At 35.8% G+C, this 25833-nt stretch overlaps 1 protein-coding gene across 3 annotated transcripts in view; it reads right to left on the bottom strand.

Annotated features, from left to right (window-relative positions):
• SHLD2 (shieldin complex subunit 2) overlaps positions 1-25833 on the bottom strand; it is a 102959-nt gene that overhangs the window by 14035 nt on the left and 63091 nt on the right. For all 3 annotated transcript variants that reach the window (XM_014789008.2, XM_087431814.1, XM_087431813.1), the window contains 3 exons: positions 18214-18408; positions 17891-18025; positions 14343-14549 (listed from right to left, as the gene is read on the bottom strand). In XM_014789008.2, coding sequence (XP_014644494.1) covers positions 14343-14549; positions 17891-18025; positions 18214-18408 — 537 coding nt within the window. The remainder of the gene's footprint in view (positions 1-14342; positions 14550-17890; positions 18026-18213; positions 18409-25833) is intronic.

The raw sequence follows: 25833 nt of genomic DNA, 5'->3' as shown, positions 1-25833 counted from the left end.
TTTACAAGGAGTCAGGCACAGCCTCATCCCCTCTGGCTTTTGTTAAGCTTTTATTAAGAAAGTAGACCTTCTTAGGAAATTCTCCCATGTTGATTTTCCTTTCCCTCTCCTTTTATTTAACTAACTATGAAATAGGATAGGAAAAAATTGCTTGTACTTCCATGTGCTCTACCCATTTCTGTCTTAAATACACATAAATAATGATAGAAACTCTGAATTGAGCCCTCATAACTAAACATAAAGAAAATGAAAATGGCTAAAAGAGCCTCTCTGAACACAGCCTCCCAGGAACTGATTGTAACAGCACAAAGTTTTTGCATGGTTTCCCAATGGGGAATACATCTCCAGGTTCTGCAAGAACACTCCCAAAACAGGTGAGGCTATATTCTTGGTACCATTAATCATCAGAGCTATGGCCACCGATTTTGTTGTTGTCCATGATGTTGTTCATTTTTATTTTAAAATCCAATTCTAGGTCCTCAATCCCAGCAGGCAGCTATTTTATATAAAAAGTAGATAACATAGTTGACTTCTCCAGGACACCAAATTAAACGTAGCCCCTCTACTACCTATGGCATTCCTTCTTACAGTGACCAGCTCCATAGGCCTGTGGAGTTTTGGGGTGTTCTTTTTGGTGGAGGGGGACAGGAGGGGCACATAAATATGAAATTGGTTTAGGAACTTATATGACACTACAACATTACCCAAGATTTCACTAGTTAATATAAATCTAGAGTCTTCTGTAGCCACAAGCAACTTATTTCCATTTTTGAAAGCTGTATAAAAGTTTGACAGTATAAAAATTTGTAAATTTTCTTTCATCTGTGTTTATCTTCCAGAAATATTATTAATTTAAATTAACCATTAGCATTAATAAATGTTTCCACGTAGAATTAGGTATACAGAGCTCTTCTGAGAATAAATCGCCGTAGTCAGTTAAAAGTTGGGGTTTTTGAGAAGTGCTGTTTTTGTTTTCTACTTGCATTCTCCTTAGTTTAGTTTTATGATGCAATAATACTAACCTGTAATCATATCTGGGAAAACATATATACATACATCTGTGAATTAACACAACTTGTAAAATTTTAATCTGGCATTTGGCCAAGGTAGAATAACGGACTGGATTTATGCTCCCACCTTGTCATATAATAAAAAATAAATATTTGGTCTTTGTCCTTAGTTCCTGGCACACAGCTCCAAAAACCCTTGGAATCTCTGGAGTGATAAGAGTGCCTTTCATACGCTAATTAGATGATGGGTAACTGGGGGCCCATAGGTAGCTTCAAGATGAGGGCTGGTCACCAGAAAGACCAAGGCATCATTAAATGCTTAGAATTTTCAGCCCTACCCCACTCTCTGGAGGAGGGGAGAGGGGCTAGTGATTGAATTAATCACCAGTGGCTAATGATTTAATAAATCATACCTACATGAGACCTTGATTAAAAACCCTAAACAACAGGGTTCAGGGAGCTTCTAGGTTGATGAACACACTGAGGTGCTGGGAGAGTGGTGCACCTGGAGAGGACAAGAGGGCTCCACGCCCCTTCACCCATACCTTGCCAGGTGCCTCTCTTCCATTTGGCTGTTCCTGAGTGGTATCCTTTATAATAAACTGGTAAATGTAAATAAAGAACGTTCCTGAGTTCAGTAAGCAGTTCTAGCAAATTATTGAACCTGAAAGGGAGGAGAGTTGTGGGAACTCCCAATTTTGTAACCATGTTAGACAGAAGTGTGGGTACTCTGGGACTAACACTTCCGACTGGCATCTGAAGTGAGGACAGTCTAGTGGGACTGAGCTCTTAAACCTGTGGCATCTGACACTAACTCCAAGTAGGTGGTGTCAGAATTGAATTAAATTATAGGACACCCAGTTGGTGTCCAGAGAGTTGGAGAACTGGTTGTTGGTGTGGAAAAAAACACCCATACATTTGGCGTCACAAGTGCGTGGAAAAATGGTTCAGACGTGGGGTTGGCCCAGTGGCGTAGTGGTTAAGTTCGCATGCTCCACGTCGGCGGCCCAGGGTTCGCAGGTTCAAATCCCAGGTGCAGACCAACACACCGCTCATCAAACCATGCTGTGGCACCATCCCACGTACAAAATAGAGGAAGATGGGCCCAGATGTTAGCTCAGGGCCAATCTTCCTCAGCAAAAAGAGGAAGATTGGCAACAGATGTTAGCTAAGAGCCAGTCTTCCTCACCAAAAGTTAAAAAATTTAAAAAAATTAGTTCAGACACTTGAAATAACTAAAAAAAAACAAATAAAATGTAAGAAACAACAATTCTCAAGACACTGGACATAGGCAATAAAGGAGAGTAATCCCTAAGAGATGAGAAACAAAAGATGTGAGCCCAGTGACTGCCTCAGCTTACAGACAAGAGAGTCTCCCAGCTGTAATGCAGGAAAGGGGACACCAGGCAGAGTCTGGTGGTTTCCCTGAGTTGAGAGGAGACAGAGCTTTGAGTCTAGCAGGCTAATATGGCTAGAGTTCTCAGTGCAGGGTATTAAATAGATGAGGGCTACAAGGAGAGATAAATCTGGAGAACCACAGAGGGTCCCCCTAGAGAATTCAACTGAGTACTGACCAGTACATGTGACCAGAGGCAAAGGAAAGAACCATCCAAAAGGATTACAGGAAAAATTCCTGAAGCTTGCACAGAGCTGAGAATAATGCCTTTTCCTAGCAGCTAGAATAGAAAATCTCATAATCCATGGGGCATTGGATAGAGAACTCAGAAGGTATACTACTTAGAGGGAAATTATGGCACTAAACACCTACATTGGAAAAAAGGAAAAGTCTCATATCAATGAGCTCAATTTCTACCTTAAGAAATGAGAAAAAGTGAAACCCAAGAAAGCAGAAGAAAGAAAATAAAGGTCAGACCAGAAGTCAATGAAATAGAAAATAGAAAAATAGAGAAAAATCAATGAAACCAAAAGGTAGTTATTTGAGATCAATAAAATTGATAAACCTCTAGCCAAATTGATCAGAAAAAAAAGAAGACACAAATTAGCAATATCAGGTAATACCAATATCACTACAGATTCTACATATATTAAAAAGCAGAATAAGAGAATATAATAACTTCGTGCCAATAAATTTTTATTGCTGTTGTGTCAACAACTTAGATGAAATGAACAAATTTCTTGAAAGATACAAACTACCAAAGCTCACTCAAGAAGAAGTAGATAACCTGAATAGCCCTATATCTTTTAAAGAAATCGAATTCAAGTTAAAACCTTCCAATAAAGAAAACTTCAGGCCCAGGTGGTTTCACTGAAGAATTCTACCAAACACATTAAGGAAGAAATCATTCTAACTCTAAATAAACTCTTCCAGAAAATTGAAGAGGAGAAATGACATTCCAACTCATTCTAGGAGCATTATTTTAATACCAAAACCAGGAAAAGATATTACAAGAAAAGAAAACTTCAGACAAACATCCCCCATGAACACAGACATAAAAATTCTTAACAAATGTTAGCAAATTGAATCCAATAATATAAAAAAGGATATATCATGACCAAGTGGAGTTTATCCCGTAAATGCAAAGTTGGTTTAACATTCAAAAATCAATCATTGTAATTAATTATATTAAAAGATTGGAAAGAAAAACCGTATGATCATCTCAATAGACGGAGAAAAAAGCATTTGACAAATTCTAACACACATTCCTGATTTTAAAATTTTCAGCAACCTAGGAATAGAAGGGAACTTCATCAACCTGATAAAAGGCATCTACGAAAAAATGTACATCCAATATCATACTTAATAATAAAGAATGAATGCTTTCTCCCTAAGATTAGGAACAAAGTAAAAATGTCTGCTCTTACAACTTTTTCTCAATATTATATTAGAGGACCTATCAAGTGCAATGAGGCAAGAAAAATAAATAAAAGGTATCCAGACTGGAAAGGAAGAAGTAAAACTGTCTTTACTCACAGTTAACATGATTGTCTATGTTGCAAATCCAAGTCTACTGAACAGTTACTATTGAGCTTAGTGAGTTTAGCAAGGTTACAAAATACAAGATTAATATACAAAAATCAATTGTATTTCTATATAACAACAAACAATTGAAATTGTTTGTTTTAAAAAACACCATTTATAACAGAATAAAAATAGAAAATAGGGGTGAGTCTGAAAAAGACGTGGAAGCCCTATACTCTGAGAACCACACAACACGGCTAAGAGAAATTAAAGAAGACATAAATAAATGGAGAGATATATCTTGTTCATGGGTTAGCAAACTCAGCATTAAGATTTCAGTTCTCCCCCAGATTGACCTATAGCTTCAACACAATCCCAATAAAATCCCAGCAGGCTTTTTTTTGTATCAATGGACAAACTGATTCTAAAATTTACATTATAAGCAAGGGACCTAGAACAGCCAAAACAACTTTGAAAAAGAACAAAGTTGGAAGGCTAACAACACCTAACTTCAAGACTTATTATAAAGCTATAGTCATCAAAATAGTGTGGTATTGTGTGAAGATAGACAAATACATAAATAAAAGAGAAGAGAAAGTCCAGAAATAGACTATACCTATGTAGACAACTGATTTTGACAAAAATTCACTGGAAAAATAATAATCTTCTCAACAAATGGTGCTTAAACAATTGGATACTCATGCGCAAAAAAAAAAGCTCTGAGCCATACCTCACACCATATACAAAAATTAACTCAAAATAGATCATAAACCCAAATATAAAATGAGAAACTCTAAAACTTCTAGAATAACAAATAGGACAGAAGTTTTGGTAACACTGAGGTTAGGCAAAGGTTTTCTAGATACAACACCAAAAGCACAATTCATACAAGAACAAATGGATAAATTGGACTTCATTAAAATTTAAAACTTGTGGTCTTCAAAAGACCTGGTTAAAAGAATGAAAAGACAAACAACGGGCTGGGAGAACATATTTGCAAAGAATATATCTGATAAAGAATTTTTATGCAGAATATAAAGAACTCTCAAAATTCAATAATAAGAGAGTAACGTCAGCATCGTGGCAGAGTGAGCTTCCCCCATTGAACTCTCCCCTTACAAGACACAACAAAAAGGACACTCATATTCCAACAGAAGCTATTCACAACACAGGGGACGTCTGAGGCACCCACACAGCCATACACCCAAGGACTGAGGTGCTGGAATCCCTAGAGTAAGTGGAAGGAGGTAAGAGGAGCTCCCTTCCTTCCCCAAGGTCTGCGTCCCTGAGACTGAGACCATGCAGCTCTCAGAGGGGGGAGAGGGGCAGCTCTCCTCGGGAAAACCAGCGTTCTCCAAGACCCCTCACAGCCCGTGGGGAATCTCCCTATAGAGGGGGAGGAACTGTTGGGAGGGTACTTTCAACATGCTAGCCCCCCAGGAGAGCAGAGAGCGACAAGGAGGTGAAACATCTGAGATCGGGGACGCGAAAGTAAGCGCCCCTTCCCCACCCGGCCCACCTGCTGGGCACTTCAGCACAGCGGTGCTTCAGCTCCGCCCCAGCCCCAGAGGGAGCAGGCCCCTAGGTGCAGGGATCTCACCAGCAGTGCCGCGTGCCCGTGCCCCACCCCCAGAGGCAGTGGCCCCCTGGTGACCAGAACCAGCAGCAGCAGCAAGACCATGCCCCGGCCCCAGAGGCAGCGGCCCCCAGGTGCCCAGGCCCCACCAGTGGCATGGCGTGCCTGCGCCCCCGCATCAGAGGCGGTGGCAACTCAGGCCCCACCACACCACAGCCTCAGCTGCTCCAGCTGGATTGTGCCACGGCCCCAGCTCCTTTGGCTAGACTGTGCCTGGCCCCCAGCTGCATCAGCTCGACTGTGCCCCCCCCAGCTCCTTCTCCTGGACCACCACCCCCCCACCCACACCCACTCCCCAATCCCCTCTCCAGCTGCTTCGGCTTGGCCATGCTCAGGCTCCAGCTCACTGGCGCCAGCAACTTCGGCCCAGCCACACTCCAGTTCCAGCTTCTTTGGCCCCGTGGCACTCCAGCTCCTGCTTCTTCAGCCCAGCTTGAAGCTGTAGCTGCTTCAACGCACCCGCACCTGAGTCCCAGCTGCTTCAGCCTAGCTGCACTCCAGTCCCAGCCGTTCCCACATTCCAGCTCCAACTGTTCCCATGCTTCACCCCCAGCAGCCTCCACTCAGCCACACTTCAGATCAGCCATGCTTCAGCTCAGCCACACCTCAGCTCAGCCAGCGGTCCACCAGAGCACCCACGGATCGAGGCAGGCCAGAATACACAGCCCTTGACCCCCACCCAGTGGCAGCAAGAGGAAATTGCAACCATATGTTTTCAATATGAGGAAAAATAAGCCAACACCAACAGGTGCTATGCAAAAATATATTAAATCTCCAGACCAAAAGGAAAATGACAAGCACCCAGAAGTCAACTCGGAAAGCACAGAAATGTATAACCTTAATGACAGAGAATTCAAAATAGCCATCATAAAAAAGCTTAATAAAATACAAGAAAACACAGACAATTTAATGAAATCAGGAGTTTCTTCACAAAAGAGATTGAAACTATAAAGAAAAACCAATCAGAAATCTTAGAGATGAAAAACACAATAGAGGAGATAAAGACAAATATGGAAGCCTTAAGCATTAGAGCTGACAATATGGAGGAAAGAATTAGCGATATTGAGGACAGCAATGCAGAAATGCTCCTGATGAAGGAGGAAAGAGAACTAAGACTAAAAAGAAATGAAGAAGTTCTCTGAGAAATATCTGACTCAATTAGGAAATCCAACATAAGGATTATAGGTATTCCAGAGGGAGAAGAAAGGGAAAAAGGAGCAGAGAACTTCTTCAAAGAAATAATAGCTGAGAACTTCCCAAACCTGAGGAAGGAGCTGGAAATATCAGTGAATGAAATCAATAGATCTCCTAAATATATCAACATAAAAAGACCCTCTGCAAGGCATATAGTAGTACAGCTGGCAAAAGTCAATGACAAAGAAAAAACATTAAGGGCAGCTAGACAAAAAAAAAAAAAACAACATACAAAGGATTTCCTATCAGGCTCTCAGCCAATTTCTCAACAGAAACTTTACAGAATAGGAGAAAGTGGAACAATATATTCAAAATTCTGAAGGACAAAAACTTTCAGCCAAGAATATTCTATCCAGCAAAAATACCCTTCAGATATGATGGAGAAATAATAACTATCCCAGATAAACAAAAGCTAAGGGAGTTCATTGCCAAAAGACCCCCACTACAAGAAGGGCTCAAGAAGTCCCTCATGCCTGAGAAAAAAAAAGAGAAAGGGGATTCAAAGTTTTGAACAAGGAGGAAAATATGTCAACAAAACCAGAAAAATTGCAGCTCTCTATCAGAAGAGATTAGCAAACACTTAATTATAAAACCAAATCAAGGGAAGGTAAGCACCAAAAATAAATATAACCTCATCATGTTAAACACAAACCCACAACACAAGAAGAAGTAAGATGTGACAACAATAACTTAGAAGGGGAAGAAGAAAGGGATCGAATCAACTTAGTCTAAGGGAATAAGAGGCCATCAAAAAGTGGACTATCACATCCATGAGATTTTTTATACAAACCTCATGGTAACCACTAAACAAATAATCAGAACAAAATCACACATGATGAAGACAAAGAAAACTAAGAGAACCCCATACAGAACTACCAAACCGAATTGGTAGTCCGAAACACACAGGACGAGAAACAAAGAAATGCAAAAGAACCGGAAAAAGAGCGATAAAATAGCAACAATAAGCCCTCATACATCAATAATTACCCTAAAGGTAAATGGACTGAACTTTCCAATCAAAAGACACAGAGCAGTGGGATAGATTAAGAAACAAGACCCAACAATATGCTGCCTTCAGGAAACACATCTCAGCCCTAAAGACAAACACAGGCTCAGAGTGAAAACGATGGAACACAATACTCCAAGCTAATGGCAAACAAAAGAAAGCAGGTGTTGCCACACTTATATCAGACAAAGTTGACTTCAAGATAAAACAGGTAATGAGAGACAAAGAAGGGCAATATATAATGATAAAAAGGACACTCCACCAAGAAGACATATCACTTTTAAATATATATACACCCAAGAAAGGAGCACCAAGGTACATAAAGCAACTATTAACAAACCTAAAAGGAGGTATTAACAACAACACAATAATAGTAGGGGATCTTAACACCCACTTTCATCAATGGATAGTCAATCCAGACAAAATCAATAAGGAAATAATAGACTTAAATGAAAAACTTGATGAGATGGACTTAATAGATATATATACAGCACTCCATCCAAACACAGCAGACTACACATTCTTCTCAAGTGTGCATGGAACATTCTCAAGAATAGACCATCTGTTGGGAAACAAGGCATGCTTCTATAAATTTAAGACTGAAATCATAACAAGCATCTTTTCCAACCATAACGCCATGAAGCTAGAAATTAACTACAAGAAAAAAACCAGGAAAGTGACAAAGCTGTGGAGACTCAACAACATGCTACTAAACAACTAGTGGATCATCGATGAAATTAAAGGAGAAATCAAATCATATCTGGAGACAAATGAAAACAAAAATACACCATACCAACTCATATGGGATGCAGCAAAAGCGATCCTGAGAGGGAAACTCATGGCACTACAGGCCCACCTTAACAAACAAGAAAAAGCCCAAATAAGCAACCTCAAACTACACCTGACAGAATTAGAAAAAGAAGAACAAACAAAGCCTAAAGTCAGCAGAAGGAGGGAAAATAATAAAAATCAGAGCAGAAATAAATGAAATTGAAATCAAAAAACAGTAGAAAGGATTAATGAAACAAAGAACCGGCTTTTTGAGATGATAAACAAAATTGACAAACTCTTAGCCATACTCACCAAGAGAAAAAGAGAGAAGGCTCAAATAAATAAAATTAGAAATGAAAGAGGAGAAATTACAACAGATACCACAGAAATACAAAAGATTATAAGAGAATACTATGAAAAACTATATGCCAACAAATTGGACAATCTAGAAGAAATAGATAAATTCTTAGACTTATACAACCTCCCAAAACTGAATCAAGAAGAAATAGAGAACCTGAATAGACCAATCACGAGTAAAGAGATTGAAACAGTAATCAAAAACCTCTTGAAAACTAAAAGTCCAGGACCAGATGGCTTCTCTGGAGAATTTTACCAAACATTCAAAGAAGATTTAATATCTCTGGTTCTCAAACTACTCCAAAAAATCGAGGAAGATGGAACACTTCCCAACACATTCCATGAGGCCAACATCACCCTGATACCAAAGCCAGACAAAGACAATACTAAGAAGGAAAACTACAGACCAATATCCCTGATGAACATAGATGCAAAAATTCTCAACAAAATATTGGCAAAGCGAATACAGCAATACATTAAAAAGATTATACACCATGATCAAGTGGGATTTATACCAGGGACACAGGGATGGTGCAACATCTGCAAATTAATCAATGTGATACACCACATTAACAAAACAAGGAATAAAAACCATATGATCAGCTCAATAGACACAGAGAAGGCATTTGACAAGATCCAACATCGATTTATGATAAAAAATATCAACAAAATGGGTCTAGAAGGAAAGTACCTTAACATAATAAAGGCCATATATGACAAACCCACAGCCAACATCATACCCAATGGGGAAAAACTGAAAGCCATCCCTCTGAAAACAGGAACAAGACAAGGGTGCCCACTCTCGCCATTCTTATTCAACACAGCACTGGAGGTCCTGGCCGGAGCAATTAGGCAAGAAAAAGGAATAAAAGGAATCCAAATAGGCAATGAAGAAGTGAAACTCGCGCTGTTTGCAGATGACATGATCTTATATATAGAAAACCCTAAAGAATCCATTGGCAAACTATTAGAAATAATCAACAACTACAGCAAAGTTGTAGGGTACAAAATCAACTTACAGAAATCAGTTGCATTTCTATATACCAACGATGAACTAACAGAAAGAGAAGTCAAGAAGACAATCCCATTTACAATTGCAACAAAAAGAATAAAATATCTAGGAATAAATTTAACCAAGGAAGTGAAAGGCCTATACAATGAAAACTATAAGACGTTACTGAGTGAAATCAATGATGACATAAAGAAATGGAAAAATATTTCATGCACTTGGATTGAAAGAATAAACATAGTTAAAATGTCCATACTACCTAAAACAATCTACAGATTCAATGCAATCCCAATCAGAATCCCAAGGACATTCTTCCTGGAAATAGAACAAAGAATCTTAAAATTTACATGGAACAACAAAAGACCCTGAATAGCCAAAGCAATCCTGAGAAAAAAGAACAAAGCTGGAGGCATCACAATCCCTGACTTCAAAACATACTACAGGGGGGTGGGAGGAGGGCGAAAGGGATAATTCGGCACATGTGTGTGGTGATAGGTTGTAATTGGTATTTGAGTGGTGAACATGATGTAATCTATGCAGAAATAGAAGTATAACGATGTACACCTGAAATTTATACAATGTTATAAACCAATGTTACTGCAATAAACAAAAATTTAAAATAAATAAATAACTACCATTATCACACCTAAAAAGAAAAAAAAAAACATACTACAAAGCTATAATAATCAAAACAGCATAGTACTGGTACAAAAACAGACACACAGATCAATGGAACAGAATTGAAAGCCCAGAAATAAAACTACACATTTACAGACAGCTAATCTTGGACAAAGGAGCCAAGAACATAGAATGGAAAAAGGAAAGTCTCTTCAGTAAATGGTGCTGGGAAAACTGGACAGCCACATGCAAAAGATGAAAGTAGACCATTATCTTACACCATACACAAAAATTAACTCAAAATGGATTAAAGACTTGAAGGTAAGACATGAAATCATAAAACTCCTAGAAGAAAATATAGGTAGTACACTCATTGACATTGGTCTTAGCAGCATCTTTTCGAATACCATATCTACTCGGGCAAGAGAAACAAAAGAAAAAGAATCAAACAGGATTATACTAGACTAAAGAGCTTCTGCAAAGCAAAGGAAACCAGGAACAAAACAAAAAGACAACCCACCAACGGGAAGAAAATATTTACAAATCATATATCCGACAAGGGGTTAATCTCCAAAATGTATAAAGAACTCGTACAACTCAACAACAAAAAAACAAACAACCCAATCAAAAAATGGGCAGAGGATATTAACAGACATTTTTCCAAAGAAGATATACAGATGGCCAACAGGCACATGAAAAGATTTTCAACATCACTAATCATCAGGGAAATGCAAATTAAAACTACAATGAGATATCACCTTACACCAGTCAGAATAGCTATAATTACCAAGACAAAAAATAACAAATGTGGAGAGGATGTGGAGAAACAGAAACCCTCATACACTGTTGGTGGGAATACAAACTGGTGCAGCCACTTTGGAAAACAGTATGGAGATTTCTCAAAAAATTAAAAATAGAAATACCATACCACCCAGCTATCCCACTACTGGCTATTTATCCAAAGAACTTGAAATCAACAATTCAAAGAGACTTATGCACCCCTATGTTCATTGTAGCATTATTCACAATTGCCAAGATGTGGAAGCAACCCAAGTGTCCATCAACTGATGAATGGATAAAGAAGATGTGGTATACACACACAATGGAATACTACTTAGCCATTAAAAAAGACAAAATCATCCTCTTTGCAACAACATCGATGGACCTCGAGGGTATGATGTTGAGTGAAATAAGCCAGATAGAAAGACAAACACCACATGATTTCACTCATATGTGGAAGATAAACACATGGACAAAGAGAACAGATTAGTGGTTACCAGAGGGGAAGGGGGTTGGGAAGGGCAAAAGGGGTGAAGAGGCACATATATATGGTGATGGATAAAATTAGACTATTGGTGGGGAGTATGATGCAGTCTATACAGAAACTGATACACAATAATGTACATCTGAAATTTCACAATGTTATAAATCATTATGACTTCAATAAAATAATTTTTTAAAAAAAGAATAAAAAAGAGTGAACTATTGATATCCACAACAGCGCAGATACATCTCAAAAGATTTGCCAAGTTAAAGATGCCAAACAAAACAGTGTTACATACTGCATGATTCCACATAGACTAAATCATAGAACTAATCTCTAGTGATAGAAAGCAGACTGATTGCCAGGAAGTATCAGGGGGCAGGAATGAGTGGAATGGAGAGATTACAAAGGGGCAGACTGGTGACGGATTCACGACTATGGTGAAGGCTTCATGGGTTTCATATCAAAACTCACCAATGTGACTGTGTATACTTTAAATAAGGGCAGTTTCCTGTATGAAAATTACACCACAAAAACCCTGTTAAATTTGTTTTTAAATCTGACACTCGGAACCACATTTGAAAAGCACTAACTCTGAAATATCCTATGCTCTGCATATGACACAACTTTCACATTTCTGTGGATGTACCAAAAGGAGGCAGAGCATGCTAGTAGAAAAGCCCCAGAAACAAACTTCAGAATCTTAGCATGTGATCTCTTTGGAGTTTCAGCTTATTTCATTTTGGACCAGATTCTTTTTATTAGAATTATAAAAACAGTCTTATTTGAGGGCCAGCCCCCAGTGGCTTAGTGGTTAAGTTTGGCGTGTTCCGCTTCGGCGGTCCGGGTTCGGTTCCCAGGCACAGACCTACGGCACTCGTCTAATAGTGGCCAGGCTTTGGCAGCAGCTCACATAAAAAAGGAAAAAAAGAGGAAGATTGGCAACAGACATTAGCTCAGGGTCAATCTTCCTCAGCAAAACGAAAAAACTTATTTCACTTTAACTACATCTAGCATTTAATAAAACCATCTATAAGAATTCAGAAAATTATTCAAGCAGATGGGAGAATAAAGTTAAAATTCACTATCAAGATCCAAAGTTCCTGAGTTATTCTTAATAACTTAACTATAAAAGCACTAAAAATGGTAACGTTATACAAATTTTGAGCAAAATTTTTTGACCAAATATTTTCTTATTCATTCAAAAATTTAAATTATATAACAATAAACCTGCAGATACAGCCTTTTTTTTTTTTTTTTGCTGAGGAAGATTCACCCTGAGCTAACATCTGTTGTCAATCTTCCTCTTTTTGCTTGAGGAAGATTCACTCTAAGCTAACGTCTGTGCCAATCTTTCTCTATTTTGTATGTGGGTTGCCACCACAGCATGGCCCCCAACAAATGGTGTAGGTCCACGCCCAGGATCCAAACCTGTGAACACAGGTTGCCAAACTGGAGTGCACCCAACTTAACCTCTAGGCCACGGGGCTGGCCCCCCTTATCCCATTTTTTTCCAACCCCTGTTTCCCCTCTATATATTTTTGCTATAATAGCCACTGGAAAACTTTCCATTAGTTTCCAAAACCAATAATCACTAACAGTTACTAATTACTGGCATTTAGCAACCTTAAATACAACTTTAAATGCTGTTTAATTTGTTATACCTTCAACCAGGAGTTAGTATCTTTTTAGCATCATCTCTGTGGTTAGGAAGCCAATACAGATACTAAATTGCAACTACTGCAATTAGTGAAAAGTTCTACTAAAATTATAGCAATTTATCTAGTCATCTTCACTCTTCATTCCCAACTGTATGGCATATTAAACCTAAACATACACCTTTTACTACTTTACTCAAAATAAATCACTTTAATCATATTTAGTTAATGGAAAGCATGTGAGTATGTATATAAAATTCATCTCAAAGGCATTCTTCTATGTAGTATGCCTCTGAGGATGAATTTTATACACACGCACCCACACACGCACACATACACATATATTTGAGTGCAGGAAGTATGTTATTACATTTTACAAAGCAGTAAGTAAATTTCACAGATTGTATATCAATGTTAAATTTTAACCATCATGTATATAAGATGACAGCTTAGTAACTTGATAAAATGTTTAACCCAACAGTGACTCTGGTTAGGGTCATTTTTCTATTTCCGATTTGTTAAATGATGAGCTGCTGGTAACTATACAAATATTTATATAAAAATATTTTTCCATAAAAAATATTTTTCTATTTCTATAAAATATAATTCTATTTAATATTTCTTAAATAGAATAATATTTCTTAAATAGAATAATTTCTATAAAATATAATTCTATAAAATATTTTCTATTTCTATAAAAAATAATTTTAAGTGATCCCTAGTAATTACAAAGTAACCTCAAAGGATTGTAGGTAAAAAGCTAATGAGATGCCAACATTTGGTTCAGCTATTTACAAAGATTGCTTCACTTTTATATTCAATTACACATTTTTCCCACAAATGGTAGCTTCTTTGCTTACATTAAAACTAGCAATATCTTATGTACATAAAGATCTTACCTGAACACTTATCCTCTAGGTGTGTTGCTAAATCTGACATCTTCACAAAGGAGGGCGTACTTTTTTGAAATTTTGCTTTAAATGTAATCGCCCTTATATCATCATCAAACAGGCACTCACAGGATGACCAAGGTGTTGTATGCAGTTCTAGGTTTTCTAGGATGCAATTGCGCTGAACAAAAAGATATTTAAATTCCCAAATATAATCTTAAACAAACAAATAAAAACAAAAAGTCACCAAAAAGGAAATAGGCTCAGAATCAAATTAAATAGATTACCTGATTAAATCAGTTAAATACAACTTTTATCACACTAAGGAATTTGGGTATAAAGAGACAAAATATGAATGTTGCATTAAGGCAATAGGATAAGGATGCTAGAGATAATTTTAACAAAAATTTTTTCTAAAGATTTCTTGGTCTCCTAAATAGTCATAATTTATCATAACCAACTGCTTTTCAGAGTAGCAAATTGTTTTGATATCTACAAAGATTTTTGAAAATAATGACATAGAAATGGACACAGTTGCCATAATCAATATCTCTCATCGATTTTTCAACACCTTAGTTTTCTTACTTAATTTTTCCAGAACAACAAAAGCATTTAGATACAGTTCCACCTATTTTTAATTCCCTCAGTAATAAGTCTAATTCTTAAAACCACAGTAGCACAGATCTTCTTGCCAAATAATCATATTCTATATTAATAAATTCAACTTCATAATAAAACAAAAAAAGGTCTCTTAGCACTAAGTTTTCTAACAATAACAGCTCTCTTTTTAGTTTCCCACTTACTTCAGGCCATAAGTCTAATTCACACCCCCCCACCCACTTCCTGAATGGACAATTTTTTGTGTGGAAAATCTTAAGTCAGTAAATCTGTATAGACAGAGCATCATTAGAAAGAACTAAATCATAAGCTAACCAGAGTAGAGTTCTAGTTCTAAGTACAAGCCCTCAGTGCCCAAGATTAAATATATTTCCTTAACACATCCCAGGGATTGCAAAACCGTCATGTGTGTGCATTTTTAACTTTGCAATTTTTTTCTTATCTTTTGAAACAAGCAAAGTTATTTTCTCCTCAAACTTGGGTCTCTTACTCCTTAAAGACACTGGGAATTCTGAATGGTTGCCTGACCTGTATTTTATTCTTCATTCATTCACTCGCTAAGAAAATATCTACTAGGGCAGGCACAGTGCTATGTGATGGCGATACCATGGTGAACAAGCCAGTCAGGGTGCTTGTATTCACAGAGTTTACAATCCACTGAGAAAATTACTTAATTATCAAGCAAGCAAATAAGCTAGATAATCTCAACCATGTTAAGCAGTAGGAATGGAATACAAAGAGTGATCTGATAGAGGGTGATTATGTACATACGTGCGTGAGGCCTCTCAGAGATTATGAAATTGGAGCTGAGAGATGGAGAAGCTATCCACGTGGGAGAGTTGGAAGATAAAGAACTCTAGGCAGAGGAAACGTAAATTCAAGATCCTAAGGCAGGAAAAAGACTGGCATGTTCAAGTAACAGAAAGGAGTCGTATGCAGGTTAGGCCAGTGAGTCTGAAGGAGACTGATACTGAGACAATTTGTGACACATTTCTATATTTGAATCATCAATTAAGGCTATAAATGGATTTCAAACCTTCATGCAGATATAACTATGATTGTGTATGAAGTATAATCACAAATGTTGGGATTATTTGCCTTACTCTGTGCTTAATTAGTAATGTCATGAGAGTACTTTATTATAATGTTATATTTTTAAAATATTAGACTTCTATGAAATAATTTCAGGAGGATATTGCATTGGAATGACATTTAATTCTGAACAGCTTATTTTATGCATACCAAATTATTTCTAAGAAGGATATTTTATGTGCCTAGTCCACCCTCATTAGGACACAAACTGTGACCAACACTTGCTTCATATGAGGCACACCAAATTCCTACCAGCAATGCATATTCCAAAAGAACGTGAATTTGGGATTTCTTATTGTTCTTCCCAAAAACATCAACTCTATTAACTCCAGTATTCAATAATGACTGCTTGATGATCATTTCTGATTATATCACCTAAAGGTGTGTTTGTTATCCTCAGGAACAAGTAAAACCAGTGCCCACGTTTTACTTGTTAGTACAAAGGTTAGTACATAGAATTAGTACAAAGAATGCCTCAAGAGATTAGTACAAAGAATGCCTCAAGAGATAGTAAATGAACAGATAGAATGCTAACAATTTCTGAAAGTAGAATCACTACTTAGATCATCCTTCAAAACTGGTATTTCCCGATTTTAAAAAGAATGATCTAGATGTATTGAGATGGATATGAAAACTTAAAAACAATGGTTATAAATAAAAGCTGCTGAATGAATGAATGAACAAAGAACAATTACATCTTAATTCCTCGATTCATAAATTTTCAATATTAACCTAAATACCACAGAATTATCTAGAAACAACTACAATTTCTCTTCTATTAACCAAATAACTATTAATTTTGCTCCATATTAAGCATGGAGCAAGCGGCTTTGCTACAACTCCACTGTAATTGGAACAACACCTTTGACCTACATTTTGTCCTGCATGCACCAGGCTCATGATCCCGGCTATGATAATGGGGGTCAATAATGATGGTTACTCTATCATTGATACATGTTTGTCAGATTTCTCAACCAAACAAATATTTGTCGCTGTTTGATCCTAACATAAAAGTCAAAAGTCAGATTTATCTCAAATCTCCTAGTTATAGGCTATTAATCATTAAGAGAGACAATGAGACAGAGCCTATCTTTAGATGACTATTTTGTAGATAGAAGTTTGGGAAGAGACATTAACTCTTTCGAGTAAAAAAGAATGGGTCACACACTTAATCTCTGAATTAATTTAGCAGGGTAAAATAACTCATACACCACTAAACTATCTCCGTTACAACTGAAGGATCTCACAATCTCAAAAGGAAGATATTATACTATTTTATTGAAACATCAATTCCATTTAATTCAGTACATCACAATTATTAACTTATGCTTTAAAGAAAAATGTAATCATGGGTCGTATTTTAAACATGAATATTATGGATGGCTAATAGTCCACACTTTTAAAACAACTGGAATAAAAACCTGGAACACACAGTAATTTATTAAACAGTAACATTGCGACTTGAAAGAGTTAATGCAACTCTCCTAACATCTGCCTTATAACTAGACAGAAGTTTATTTATCAGAGTCCTTTGGCTGAATAAAAATTATAGAAGCTCCTGCAGAATTAAATTTTTAAACAACATTATTTGAAGGAGATAAGATCTTCACTAAAAAAGGTAAAGTAGTATACCTGGGAATAAATGGAAGCTTTTATTTTGCCAGCATTAATTACAGAGGACTTTTTAGATCACTGAATTGTTTATGGGAGATATAAACTTAGAAGACATCTGCAGAAAAATATTTAATCACGTAGTCTAATGTCTTAACATTCTCTTCATCTTGGGCTCATAAGCATTAATCATTTACCTAACTATAAATAGATTAAATGCTTTGTGGTGTATTTACCTTTTTTCCTTTGAAGTTGAGGGTACCAGGCTGCTCCAGCACCCCATAATACAAGCACATAATGTTGACCTTGGGCCTGTTCCACTGTTAACATAACTTTCCTTTGCTTCTGTCCTCTGTAACTGTATAATGCCTCTGGAAAAGAAAAAGGGATATTTTAGTTGGCATTACTCTATCACACCTGATATCATACTTCAATGTCTAATGATAAATACATAGTGATAACCAAATTGCACAAATAGATAACTAAATGGTACACTAAGACAGTCTTGTATCTTAATTTTTTTATAATCGAAAATTGAGGAGGTGCCGAAAACGTTTACCTGTCAGTATAGTGATATCAACAATTCTTACTACTGCATGGACTAAAACGTCAGGCTGAAGCTCCTCCAATTCTACAAATTCTATACTGTTTACTTTCTGAGGCTGCCTCCGAGGAAGATCTTTGAGATAGGAATGTTTCGAAGACACATATGCCAGTAAGTCTTGAAGTACAACATCATTAACTATACTGGAATCTAAGAAAGAAAAAAACACATACACATAGAAAAGATAGAAAAATTATATTTTATTGACAACACAATATTTTCTTAGAACTGTACTTTATGTTGTAAAGTGTGATTAAATGTAAAACATGATTTCATTTCTACAAAACAGGTAGCTTATTCTTGAATCAGTTTAGATGCAAAAATAAGCTTAATATTTTTAACCAACAGAAATGGAATTATTTACCATCTCCAAAAAACTTGTCCGGTTCCCTTACTTCTCTATTTTATTAATAATATCGTTTTTCCACCAATTAACCAAGATCAACATTTCAGTTATTTTTTGACTCCTCCATTACCCTGTTATATCCAATCGCTTCCCTAATCCCTGGAGTCTGATTTGATCACGTCTTCCCCAATTATCCCAATCACTGCTACTCTTCCTCAAGACTGTTAGCATTTCACAACCGAAATACTCTAAGAGTCGCCTAACTGGCTCTTTCCCTGAACATGCCTTATTCTTTCCCATTTCTGAGCCTCCGTCCTCACCATTTTCACTGGCTGCAATGCTGTCATCCTCCTCTGTATCTATCCAAAGACTACAAAGAATAACAACCACTCTAGGCTTCCATGATTTCTCCCTGCCCTGAACTTAAAGAGCTTGCATCTCTCTCATTGGCATTGGAGTATGTGCTACATTGTAATCTTTCTCTTGATTGTTAGATCCGTCATTTAATTCTTCAGTCATTATGCCATTTAGATGTCTTTCTCTTTCCTGTCTCAAATTTTTTTCTCATTTTTTATTGAAATATACATTACACACAATAAAATGTACACATTTTGATGTACAGATTGATGAGTTTTACTGATTAAATTTTAATTTCCCTGAAGGAGAGGGAGGTATGTTTGAATATATGTTGATTGTTGACCAAAATAAGATCTTAGCAAAAAATACTTAAATACTTTTTAGAAGGCAGAGTCTGTTAACTGATTTCAGTAGGAAAAAACAAATGATTCTTCCTTCCTTCTCCCAGTAACATTCTCATCCTGTAATATTTCTAACGCCACACTAAAGCCTCATTATTCACCCACTCATCAGTAGACCATCCACTATGTACCAGACGTTATACCAGGTGCTGGGGATACAAAGACATATCATGTCATGATCCCAGCACTGAAGGAATTCTCAACCTAGAGATAGTCAATAACAAACACTGGGCTTATGATATAAGAGTCACATGTAAGCATTCCTAAGAACATACAAAACAACTGCCCAGGGAACTTGGAAGAGGCTTTATTGAGGGAATATTTGAGCTGGGTTTTGGAAAAATGTCTAAGAGTTTTCTACGTAGTAATTGGGAGAGGGGGTATATTTCCAGGTGAACAGAAGAGATTTGTAATCCTTTATGTACCATAAATGCTTTCAGTAGTCTGAGGAAGCACGTAGACCCATTATCAGAATAATATTTTTATAACAGCTTTATTGACATATAATTCATATACATAAAATTCACTCTTTTAAAATGTACCATTCAGGGGCTGGCCCCATGGCCTACTGGTTAAGTTTGGCGCGCTCTGCTCGGCGGCACGGGTTTGGTTCCCAAGCAAGGACCTACACCATTCATCAGCAGCCATGCTGTGGCAGCGACCCACATTTAAAATAGAGAAAGACTGGCACAGATGTTAGCTGAGGGCAAATCTTCCTCAAGTGAAAAAAAAAGGAAGATAGGCAACAAATGTTAGCTCAGGGCAAATCTTCCTCAGCAAAAAAAAAGAATATTAAAATGTACAATTCAGTGTTTGTCTAGTATTTCACAAAGTTGTGCAACTATTACCATTATTTAATTTTAGAAAATTTTTATTATAGAATGCTTTTTAAATGCATAAAATGAAATAGAGTTGCAAAACCAATTATAAATATAGTAAACAAAATATTTTTAAAACTGACATAATTTACCTCATTAATACATTAAATAACAAGATAGAGCAGAGTATGTAACAACTACTGTAATTTCAAAGTAGTGATGGGCATAAATGATATTCAAGTTATCTTCAACAACTGCAACATGACATGAAAATATAGGTACTTTCTGTTGGTGACCAAGTCACAAGTACTGCTAATATTACTGTTGATTGTTGCCTTATTCATAATGGAAGGAAATGCCAAGTTTCAGTTAGCAATTTGTGAAAATAAAGATGTAACGTCTTCCCATCCAAGTTTATGGACCCTTTAATGTAGAGGAATCAATTTTCACAGAATAGAGAGTAAGAAGTGAGTAGGAAGAATTAGGGAGGCTAGTCACATCCAGCAGGAGATGATGAGCATTGGAAACGAGGCAAGACTGCATGAAGGGTAAAAGGGTGATAGATCTGTGAAATGGTTCAGAGGTAAAATCCAAATTAGATGTGGAGGGTAAACAAAAGATGAAAGACGACATCAAGATTTCTAGCACAGCTGAGTGGATGGATAAAAACAAATGTTTTAAAGTTTTTAGAACCTGATGTGTACATGAGGTCTATTCTAATTAAGATTACTCAATTCCTAAATGAATTTTATAAAACAATGGTGGTATCACTAACAAAGATAATGAGCATAGGAGAAAAGAACAGACAGTATGAAAGATGAATGAGAGGAAGAGGGGAAAAGTGGAGACAAGGAGATCACTTAGATTACAGCAAAACCCAACTCTAAATATCTCCTTCCACACTCCAATTTATTCACCTGATCTCCGGGTTCCTCTTTCACAATATTGCCAGCACTTCTGGAATCAGAAGAGCTAGGTTCAGATTCTGGCTTTGTCAATAATGAGTTCTGGGAACTTGTACCTAACTTCTCTGGGCTTCATTCTTTGTCTACAACATAGAGCTTTTTGGAAAAAAAGAACCCTGATATGAAAATATTTACTTATCCAGGCTTCATAAAAATTTGTACAGAAACATCTGATTATTTAGATTCCAAACAAAATAGTCTACTTCATGGAAATGTTGTGTTAACCTTTCATTATATATTTAACTTAACAATATTTAATTTAATAATATTTAAGATAAATTTATATCGTGTCACATCATCAAGACTAGGTTTGTAAAATACATAACACCCCACAATAATGAGGAAAGAACAGATAATTGCACATATAAATAAAAGCACAATATATTGATCAGAAGTAAGAATGCTCTCGAGTTGTAACTACTTGCAAAAAAAAAAAAAAAACTAGCCAAATTGATTTATACCCTGTAGGTAACCAATTTCTTTAGTTTCTAGTTTATCCTTCCTGCATTTTTTTTGCACAAATGAGGAGTTACATGTGTATTTTCTTATTCCTCCCTTCTTTTTTACACAAAAGAGAGCATACTACACATACTTGCTAAGTGTTTTTCATGTAACAGTATGTCCTGGAAATCATTTCGTAACAGTTCATAGAATTCTTTTTCATTTTTTTTTTACAGCCACATAGTATTCCAGTATGTGAATGTAGTATAATTTAATCAACCATTCTGGTATGTATGGGCATTTCAATTTTTTTCCAATGTCTTGCAATTACAACAATATTCCAATAAATAACCTTGTACATATATATGTATTTTCATATTGCTGTAGTTGTATCTTCAGGATAGATTCCTAAAAGTACGCTTGATGGATTGAAAGCTAAGTACATATGTAATTTTGTTAGTTATTGCCAAATGTCCCTCCAGAAGGGTTGTAGCAATTTTGATTCCCACCAGCAACGTATAAGAGAGCCTGTTTCCCCACAGCCTCACCAACAGTTGGTGAGGAGATATTTAGAGTTGGGTTTTGCTGTAATCTAAGTGATCTCCTTGTCTCCAACAGTAAACAACGAGTTGTCATATTTTTTAATGTTTGCCAATCTGATAGGTGGGAAATGATGTCTCTATGTAGTTTTAATTTTAATTTCTCACGTCTATTTCCTATTTTCCCATTAGGTCCTTTGTTGCTCAATTTTTAAGAGTTCTCTCTATATTAGGAATATTAGCCGTTTGTCTAAGGTGTATGTTGCAAATATTCCCTCTAAATTGTCTTTTGACTTAGTTTACAGTGTTTCTGGTCATTCAAAATTTTATTTTTCTATAATAAATTTATCAGTCTTGTTTTTTACTGCCTCTGGATTCTGAGTAATAGTAAGAAAGCCTTTCCCTACACCAAGATTAAAGAGGAATTCATCTATGTTTCTTCCTAGTAGTTGTACGGTTTTATTTTTTACATTTAGATTCTTAATTCATTTGGAGTTTTTTCTTTTATTTGTTGTGAGATATGGATCTAATTTTGTCTTTTTCTAAATGGCCACCCAGTTTCCTCAGCACCATTTATTAAAAAGTTAACCTTTACCTCAGTGATTTCAGCAACCATCTTTGTCATATACTAAATTATACCGATGTGGGTCTAATTCTTATCTTCCTATTCTATTCCACTGGTCTATATCTATTCGTGCACCAGTATCACACTGCCTTAATTATAGAGGCTTATAGTATGTTTTAATGCCTGGTAAGCCTAGTCCTTCATAGTTTTTCTTTTTCAATGTTTTCCTAGCTTTTCTTGAATGTTCATTTTTCCATGGTAGTATCAAGTTGTATATGCCATAACATAGCTTGTTGGTATTTTTATTGAGACTGCTTTAAATTTATAAATTAACTTATGAAGAACTGATAGAACTGTAATTTTGAGTCATCCTATCCAAGAATAGGGAAAGTTGTCTTTCCATTTGTTCATGTCTTTATTTTTCTCTGATGTATTTACAATTTTTCCTCACATAGGTTTTGCACATTCCTTGTTAAATTTACTCTGAAGTATCTTTTTTATTGCTATTGTAAATGAGTTTTTCACTACCATAATGCTCTTTAGTGTTCGTATATATTAAAGGCTATTCATTTTTTTTAACATTAATTTTTGTATCCTGTTACACCACTGAAATCTTTTATTGTCTGAATTGGTTCTATCTTTGATTCTCTGGAGTTTTCTGGAGTATGCTATCAGAGCATTTGTATATAGAGATAGTTTTCATTCTTCACCCATTCAGATGCCTCTTCTTGTCTAATTGCACTGGTTAACAACTATAGTATAATGAGGAAGAGTAGCAGAGATAATGGACATCCTTATCTTGTTCCTGATTTTAGTGGAAATGCCTCTAGTCTTTCTCCATTAAATAAGATACTGGCATTAGGACTATGTGTATCTATTTTATTGATACAGTATCAATTGTATTGTAATTGTAACACTGTATTGATACTGTATTTATTGATACTAAAGGAGAAAGTATCCCTCAATTCTGATTTCTTGGAGTGCTTTTTTATGATAAATGGGTGATGAATTTTGTCAAGGGGTTTCTCAACATCTATGGAGATAATCATATAATTTTTTCCTTAGATTTATAAATATGATATATGATATCCATGAATCTTCCAAAACTGAACAAATCTTCCATTTCTGGAATAAATTTCACTTGGTAATTATTTCCTTAATGTGGTGTTGGATTTTGTTTACTAAAATTTTGTTTAGACTTTTTGCACCAATAATCATGTATAACATTGGTCTGTATTTTTATTTGTAATGTCTTTGTTTGGTTTAGGTGTCAGTGTCATTATTTCCTTTATAAAAGAATTAGGCAGTTTCCTTCTTCAATACTCTGGAATAATTTATAAAGCACTGGAATTAGCTGGTCTGTGAAGGGTTGGTAGAGTTCTCCTGTGAAACTACCTAGGCCTGGTGCTTTTTTGTATGGTAGTTCTTTAATAAATTTCTCTGTTTCTTCTATAGCAACTGGTCTGTTTAAACTTTATATCTCTAATGGGGTAAATTTTAGCAATCTGTATTTCCCTAGAAAATTACATATCTAGATTTTTCAATTTATTTGCATAAAGTTCTACAAAATGGTCTCTTATTGGTATATAACTTTTTCTGTTTCAATGATTATTTCCTCCTTGTCATTTATTTTGTATATTTATGCATTCTCCCTTTTTTCTTGGTTAAATTAAGTAGTTGGTTCATCTATTTTGTTATTTTTGAAAACAGGATTTTGATTTATTAATTATATTTATCGATTTTCAATTCTCATTCATATTAATTTCTTCTTTTACCTTTATTACTTTATTCTTTGTGATTTCTTTGGTTTACTTTGTTGTTCTTTTGCTAGTTTTCTGAACTTGAAATTTAATTCATTTACTTTTATTGATAAAAATGTTTAGCTAATAAATTTTTCTCTGATAAGTGCCTTAAATGCATCCCAAAGATTCTGACATGTAGTGTTTTCATTGTCATTATTTCTTGAATATTCTACAATATCAGTTTGTATTTCCCCTTTCACCCAGGATTTGTTTAATGTTTTAAAATTTCCAGATTAAGGAATTTTTGTTGTTGTTGTTGTCGTTAATAAATTTTAGTTTTATAGCATTTGATTACCATGTTTGTAAAATTCCACTTTACAGAAGTTACTGATATTTTCTTTGTCACCTAATAGGATCAGTTTTTCGGAATGCATTGTGGGCACAAGAAAAGAATGTATATTTCTATTATTAGAGTCTAGAGTACATTTATAGCCATTAGATCTACCCCATTCACTATGTTGTTTAGATGTTTTATCTCCTCAGTTATATTCTGTCTATTAGATCTGTCTTGTGCCATTAGAAAAATACAAATTAAAACCACATTGAGATATCACTGCACACTGATTAGAAGGGCTAAAATAAAAAATAGGATAATACAAAATGCTGACAAAGATGTAGGGAAACTGGAAGATACATTGCTGGTAGAAATTTTAAATGGTACAGTCACTCTGGAAAATAGTTTGGCAGTTTCTTGTAAAACTAAACATGTACTTATGATACAACCCAGCAACTGCACTCTTAGACATTTATGCCATTATGAAAATTTACATTCACACAAAAACCTGTATACAAATTTCACAGCTGCTTTATTCATAATAGCCCCCATAGGGAAACAATCCAAATGTTCTTCAGCAGCTGAATTATTAAACAAACTCTGGTAGATCCATACAATGGAATACTACTCAGCATTGAAAAGAAATAACTATTGATATACTCAACAACTTGCATGGATCTCAGGGCATTATGTTTACTGAAGAAAGTCAGTCTCAAAAGATTATATTTATATAACATGATTCCACGTATATAGCATTTATATGATTCCATTTATATAACATTTTCAAAATGACAAAACTTTTGAGATGGCGACCAAACTGGTGGTTACCAGAGAACAGATGGGGATTGGAGCAGGGAGGTTGACTATAAAGAGGTAGCATGAAGTTCCTTTGTGGCGATGGAACAGTTCTGTATTTTTATTGTGGTGGTATTAACACAAATTTATACATGGACTCAAACCGCCCAACTATACACACACACACACAGACACACACACAGACACACACACACACACGAATGCATGTAAAAACTGAATAAGGTCTGTAGTCTAGCTAACAGTATTATAGC

This window comes from Ceratotherium simum, chromosome 6 (genome assembly GCF_057802395.1).
Source record: "Ceratotherium simum simum isolate JZ-2026a chromosome 6, ASM5780239v1, whole genome shotgun sequence".
Lineage (NCBI taxonomy): Eukaryota > Metazoa > Chordata > Mammalia > Perissodactyla > Rhinocerotidae > Ceratotherium > Ceratotherium simum.
This window is presented reverse-complemented; position numbering and strand designations above follow the sequence as displayed.